Genomic DNA, 7620 nt, shown 5'->3' with positions numbered 1-7620 from the left:
TTTACAGGCCTACAATTGCATGCAGGCCAGGTAGACTAGTCCAACCAAAATGGCGCTGATAGATAGGGCAGCCTTGCTTCTAGCCCTTAGGCAACTTTGCAGTATTTTTTTTGTTGTGTGTTATTTCTTACATTATAAGACCAGAAATTATTTTGTGTTATTACATAGAGCCGGGAATAACTTCTTTTTTTTTACAAGCATTTTGCTACATCAGCAATAATATCTGCTAAACAAGTGCATGTGACCAATAAAATCTGATTTTTGTTCAATATTTTTTTTTCCCCCTACTTCTATATGTGTAGTCAGGTGTGCATCCTTACTCAAAAGGAGCACTGCAAACAAAAGACGAGTAATAAATTGACCAAATGGAATGAAATGAACAAAAACTTTTTCTCACAAGTCTAGCAAAGGTTGTGCGCTCTGCAAACAACTTGACCACTCCGAAAATGACAACGGTAAGACTGTAATACTAATATATTGACTGCATTAACAGAAATTACTATAACCACACAAACATTAGAAATTATGGGAATTAACAGTAAATGTAGGCTACTACTGGTGGTGTATGTCATGTGGAATTGATGTGGATGATCCTAAAGCACACCGATGCCCCTTATTGTATCACAGTTCAATGATAAAACTGTGTGGGAAGGGGGTCATATCCCCTCTATGGTCATTTTTGTTGCAATTTACACATTTATATTGGGGATCCACCCCTGTAAGCGTAGTTTGCCTAATGACGCACGAGTGGAGAAGGACCGTCTCATTTCAAGCAAGCGCATTTCATCCATGTTCACTCTCCTCGCCAACTCTCCTCTATTAACTTGGACCCTTTTCATAAGGACGTGAGAGAGGACGCAGGAGAGAGGACGCAGGATGTGAGCAAATCTAATTGATAAAAGGCCATTGAGATTCTCTATTCCAGTCGCCTACTAACGAATTGACATCTCCTCGACCTCGTTTCAGGGTCACAGAGGAGAGTGGGTGGAGTACGGAATTGTGCCCAAATGAGAAAAGGTCTAAGTCCTTTCTTGATATTATTTTTCAGTAGTAGTATGACGCCGCATGAACGATCAGTGCCCAAACAACAATATGAACCAGGAACAAAGGTTCGGTGCCCCCCTCCACGCGCCACTTCAAAGTATCCTCATTATTCCAGAGAAATTAGTGCGAGCATTTTGACTAATGAATGTTAATTGACCATAATAGCCGTGTTCCAGAACAGAAAAGAGGTCCTGATTTAGATAATTGAGAAATCCTTTTGAAATTCAGCAATTAAGGAAGGCATATATCCCAGAGGAAACGTGTTATGATGCTAATTGCCCGTAATTGCATGTAGGCCTCCTATGTGGAACAGCTGAATTGTCACTGTAAGGTGCGCTCACCTGTCGTCGAGAAATTATTTATTGAGAGCATCTAGGGATATGAGATTATATTGTTCCTTTTAAAATGCACTTCTCCTTGACCTCAATACAGTAATAATGGCGAAGACGTGAGCTATGGCAATGTATGCAAATGTTTGCATGTTGTGATTTATAATGCCATTGAGAAGAGGTTGACATTGGGATGAATAATAATGTAGACTGGTTATGGAACCAATTTTCGTGGAAACTGTTTTCTGTTGCTGTGGTTCACTTTGGGTAGAATCCTGAACCGTTTTTTACGGATAAATATCAATGAGCGATTAACGCGTAAAATCGGTATTACGCAGGATTATGCTCAGAGTTTGGAGTCAGCAAACAAAGAGGGATAATCAAAATATTTACCCTTGTTTCCTCTATCGGGCACACGTGTTATTGTGATATAAAATTATTGCAATTTGACAGTATGTGTAATGGTTTAATGCTATCAGAAGTGACACCATGCGTCGTATCACTCTGGTTTGTTTGAAATAGATGTGACCACAGCAGGTTTGTCAAACGTGTGATTAACGAGACTAAACTGTCTAACGTTGGCACAATGAAAACCACCGATACTTAGACATCTATTCAATATGTATTTCACATCATAGCCACCAGAAGACGCTGTCTTGCTGTCTTTCTTCGGTCCAATGTATGTCCAGGGCCTCGACATCCAAACGAGAAAGGCTTATCAACACCGGGACTGTTTGTTCTTCTTTCCTAAATTCCTCGATGTGTTTTATTCGACATCACGTCAATTGAATGTTTTCTTCTCGTTTATAAACCTATATAAATGATCTCCAGCGTGCACTGCAGTACGGATAAAACATTGAAAGTAGGACTGCACATTACCAAACTATTTCCATCTATAATTTCCTGAATATCTTGGAAATTATTTTTTTTTTAAATCAAGTAAATAGCCAAATCAGATTTCTTCCTTTGCACTCCGAAATGTATAAATCCATCCCACATATCTTAGGTCATTACACTATATCCTAGCCAATTCATTTCCACAACCGCATGCAGGCTTAAGCTGAGGCGATACGAGGATATGCCCTCTGACTGTCATACCAATGTATTTTGAAAAGCCTATTGGAGATGATGATGTCAACGAGAACACTGTTACAGTAATAATGACGTTAGTAGGCTAGTCATAGTGATAACCGTATGTGTAGTGTTATTATTGTTGTTGTTGTTGATTGCTGTTTCTATTAACAGGACTATGGTTGTTCATGTAGTTTAATTTCATAACAATCATAATAATCATAATAATGAACACTTATAACAGTTATTATTATGAAATATTATTAATATTGGGTGAGTTGTTTATTTCGTGGGGTGTCAAGGCATGAAAGTGGATCTACTGCCTTCCTGTATACGTTTAGATGTTATACTTAAGTTTGAGTTTTTCCTTGCATAAATAATACATATGAAACAAAGCATGTATAAAAACAATGTTTATGACAACGCAAATGAGAGATAAGAAATTCACGCAAGGGGCATCATTTAGGTCATCGTAGCCACATTTTTAAAAAGGCATCTTAATTAATAACGTAATAAAACAACAACCAAAATCAGAGGCTTTAGGCTACGTACAATAACAACAAAAATTGTTTACATTGTTTGTTGTTGTAAAATAACAAAACAATAATCAACAGTCAAGTCATGCAGACAGATTGATTAACCATGTTATTATTATTATTATTGTTGTTGTTGTATTCCACCCACATCAATGTACAACGTCCTCAATAATGGAAAGTTATAGGCTACAATTAGCCTACTTCCTTCAATTTATTTGTATATAACATTTTTGTCATGCTCCTTGAATAAAGTGAACAAAACACTGTCCTTTGATTATAGCGCGCGTAACTCGAACTACACCAAATATTCCTTCCTTTGACATGAAAATAGTTTAGGAAAAATCGAATTCTATGGTCATGCCAGGACTGCGGCCTTTCCCTGTAGTATCATTTTTCGTTGGAAAGGTGAAGGGGAAACTAAGCACATTTGACTTTTACGCATCCATGAGCAGTGAAATCTGATTGAGTTAGACAATTATGGCTCCTTGGGCATCAGGGCGAGAGGCGGCTCACTGAGGACGACTACCTGGCGTGTGGTGTGGTTCTCCCTGCCTATCTACTGCTGCAGAAGGAGAGTACAGATACTTGAGCGCCGTTAACTTTACAAGAGAGCCTCTCCTGAAACGCATTTTCGTTTGACTGGCTGCATGGCTGTCTGATCTGAGACGACGAGTGGAGCATCCGGATTTGGGGTGACACGCTGCTCTCTCTCCTCGCGCTCAACTAATGATAACAAATAGAAAAGGGGTTAATCATTCACGCGCTGCCACTTAACACGCGGATGTGTATTTGTTTACTTATCCGTCAATTTTCCTCCCTTGTAGCAGAGAGCAAGTGCACTTTTGCATGTTTGAGTAAGATGCGAGCATAATGCAAACACGTCTGCAATCAACCAGAAGCCTCTCACGCCCATTAAAAGTCACTAGTTCAACTCAAGCTTTTCTCAGAGTACAGAGATTGTGTCCTAAATGGCACCCTATATTCCCTATCGTGCACTATTGACCATCAGCAGTGAAACGTGGTTAAAAAAGTACACTAAATATGGAATAGTGTGCCATTTGGGAAGTGGTCGGGGTGGGTTCCCCAGCTATGAGACTCTCAAGTCCGTCTAGGCCCCTTTTCATCAAGAGGTCTTCGTAAACATCACTACAGTTAATATAGTGCATTGTGGTGCATGTGCCCACTGCTATCATTATACTGCTGCGTGTTTGTCAACCACAACACAACAAACCCACCTACCTACTGCTAATAAAGTAGCCTACCTACTATCAATAGCCTATAATACACAGGTAGCCAATGTGCATGCACTTTGGTTTATGGATTTGTGGGAGGGAAGCTGCAGAGCGCATTCTGTAGCTTGGCCAACATGTAAGTCAAATTATGCCTTTGGGTGCAACGAGGTTGAAAGGAGAGGAGGATAGAGCTGCTTTGTATTGTTGCCCTAGTTGGTGATGCCCCGCCTCTGATGCTAGACTTAAACCTGGCACCCTGCTAAAACAAACGGAAGCCAGCAGCACCAAGCTCAGCCCAGCTCAGCTCAGCTCCCACTCAATGCAATTAAGGCGGAATTCAGTCGACTCTCCTACCTACGTGTTCATCTAGCAAGGATCGACGTTGAGTCAACAGGAACCAAAGAGAGAGAGAGAGAGAGAGGGGCTTTGGTCCCCCCAAAAAAACAGAAGGAGAGATTGCCTAGCCTTCTAATTTCTCCCCTCTCCACCTGCCCCAGAACAATGTCGATGAGCCCTAAGCATACGACTCCTTTTTCTGTTTCCGATATCTTGAGTCCTCTTGAGGAGAGCTACAAGAAAGTAAGTATGGAGAATAACAACTTAGGGGTACCTCTCGCGTCTTACCGGCAACCGCAGGTGTCTCAGGCGGCGATGCAGCAGCACCACATGGGCCATAACGGGACTGTGTCCGCAGCGTACCACATGACCGCGGCAGGGGTGTCCCAGCTGTCACACACCGCGATGGGGGGCTACTGTAACGGCAACCTAGGCAACATGAGCGACTTGCCTCCCTACCAGGACGGTATGAGAGGCAGCACCACTGCCACCGGCTGGTACGGAGCCAACACAGACCCGCGATTCTCCACGAGTAAGTATACCTTTTGGTCTGCATGAAGCCGAACAGCTGAGGGTATAGCTTTTTTATTACGCATCATCACGTACGCTAGTCTACACTAGAGCCATATGCTCTAGTCTGCACTGAAATTAGTGATAGAAATCACTGAAACTATTTGTTGTTGCTTCCAGTTTTTGCATCGATACTTATTGTTTCACTAAGAGGGAGTGTTAGGTATATTCATTGTTAATCGCCCAATTTAGTGACCCACTCTGTGCCTTTTTTTTTGCCTGTCTACCAATATCATGTTTACCATGGATATAGGAACACGTTTCATAGAAAGCTGACACCACCTGAAAATGTCCTTCACTTTTTTCGTTTATGATACATTTAGGCTCCCGCGGTCAAGATTGATGCTTCTAATAGTCTATTTGATTTAAGAGTATTGTCACTCCGGTTTGTAAAGATATATTACAGACACCTGTTGCTGGTTTCTACTCTATTGTGAGTAGCCCACAGAGGTTCATGCACCTGTCACGTGGGGGTGTATCGAATGCGTTATTAGCCTATTATTCATCTGATTGCACTAAAAATATAAACGATATAATTCCGTTAAAATAGGCTACTAATTATGGTTAGGTCATTTGTCCGTTAGGAGACAGACCTGTGAGTGACGTGATCATGTTAGCCTCAGTTTTTAAGGAAGGGTCATATTCCGACACGTTCTAAATTCAATTCATTCACATTGAGTATTATTTTATGGTTAAATGTATTGAAGCGTTATAATAATATTATTTTTTATTATTATTGTTATCATAATCATCATCATCTCACTGGCCTATTTCTGCTTTCAGTCTCCCGCTTCATGGGCTCTTCCTCGGGCATGAATATGGGCAGTATGGGCAGCCTCGGCTCCCTCGCGGATGTGGGCAAAGGCATGGGCCCGCTGTCAAGCACCCCGAGAAGGAAGAGACGCGTGCTGTTCTCTCAGGCTCAGGTCTACGAGCTCGAGCGGCGATTCAAACAACAGAAGTATCTCTCGGCGCCCGAGAGAGAGCACCTGGCGAGCATGATCCACCTCACCCCCACCCAGGTCAAAATCTGGTTCCAGAACCACCGGTATAAAATGAAGAGGCAAGCTAAGGACAAAGTGTCGCAGCAGCAGATGCAACAGGATAATAGTTCCTGTCAGCAGCAGTCCCCTCGGCGGGTGGCCGTGCCGGTGTTGGTGAAAGACGGCAAGCCATGCCAAGGCAGTGCCCACACTCCAACCACTACTGTCCAGACACACCACCAGCAAGGGGCCAATGTTATGATCATGTCCAGTAATGGTTCAGGCCTAGGCCAGCACCAGGGCCAGCAGGTAGTTAGCGCAGATCACTCTCCAGACCTAGCACATCATTCGACCAGCCCGCCGTCTCTCCAGACCCAGGTAGCTAGTCTCTCTCACCTGAACTCATCCAGCGCCGAGTACGGGACAGCCCTGCAGTGTTCTGCTCTCTTATACGGCCGGACATGGTGACAGCAAGACAAACTATGATCACAAACAAACAACACTGTTGTCAAAGCTTTCGCAGAAAAGTCCCTCAACAGACAAACTAACAAACTCGGTTACTTTGTATACATTTTCAACAACACCACTTGGTGCATTTGGTTCACGCTCTTCTAAAAATGTTATTTACTCTTTCGGAAAGCCATGTTGGATGCGGACAGTAGGAGGGGAAGAAAGAAACTTGAAAGACGAAGTGTCGAGTACATGCGATTTCAAGACTCGCCTTGAAGGTGGATTTTTTTATTTATGTAAATTATACTGAGAAGGTATAAAAGGCTTACGTCAAGAGGTAGGCCTTCTCCTGTGTGTAGGTCATTGGGCTTAAAGGTCTCAATAGAAAAACTGTGGGTGCTTTTCAACTTTTGTCACAGAAGGCTCTGGTTTATAATAGATTTCATGTAAAACGTAGCTTGTATATTTCTGTCAAAGTTTTGAATTGAACATATAGCCTAGTTTTTAGCAATCTGTTGTACAAAGTTTTTATGCTTTTGATGGTTTGTTGTTGGTTCTTTTAGTTCTATCGGTATTTGTACGTTTTATTTACTTGTAACTTATATAGATATTTTACTTAAATACAGACAAACAATCCTATTAATAAATTATGGAAATAAAATAATTCACATCCATTTATTGAAATTGATTTGTATACTGTTTCAGAGAAGAATATATAGGCCTACGAGAAACCTTGAAATGTGTTTTCAGAAAATGATATAGGCCTATTAACAACATAATTTTCAACTTATTATTATTACTATTATTATTATGTTATTTTTTAAATATATTTTTTTAATGTAACCTTTATTTAACTAGGCAAGTCCGTTAAAAACTCATTCTTATTTAAAATGACGGCCTAACGAGGAACAGTGAGTTAACTGCATTGTTCAGTGGCACAACGACTGATTTTTACCTTGTCAGCTCAGGGATTCGATTCAGCAACCTTTCGGTTACTGGCCCAACGCTCTAAACAATAGGCTACCTGCTGCCCCAAAACAGTGTCTATAACCCACTTTAGCTTGTCGAT

The 7620-nt window shown here is 41.4% G+C and overlaps 1 protein-coding gene across 1 annotated transcript; it reads left to right on the top strand.

Moving 5' to 3' along the window:
• The first annotated feature begins 4098 nt into the window (after nt 1–4098).
• nkx2.1 (NK2 homeobox 1) lies at nt 4099–7235 on the top strand. The gene is made up of 2 exons (XM_024436965.2): nt 4099–5080; nt 5902–7235. Exons 1-2 carry the CDS (start codon nt 4714–4716, stop codon nt 6567–6569), a joined length of 1035 nt encoding a protein of 344 aa, XP_024292733.1. The 5' UTR covers nt 4099–4713; the 3' UTR covers nt 6570–7235.
• The last annotated feature ends 385 nt before the right edge of the window (nt 7236–7620 follow it).

This window comes from Oncorhynchus tshawytscha, linkage group LG11, assembly GCF_018296145.1.
Source record: "Oncorhynchus tshawytscha isolate Ot180627B linkage group LG11, Otsh_v2.0, whole genome shotgun sequence".
Lineage (NCBI taxonomy): Eukaryota > Metazoa > Chordata > Actinopteri > Salmoniformes > Salmonidae > Oncorhynchus > Oncorhynchus tshawytscha.
Note: the sequence above shows the minus strand (reverse complement) of the source record. Positions and strands in the feature narration are given on the sequence as shown.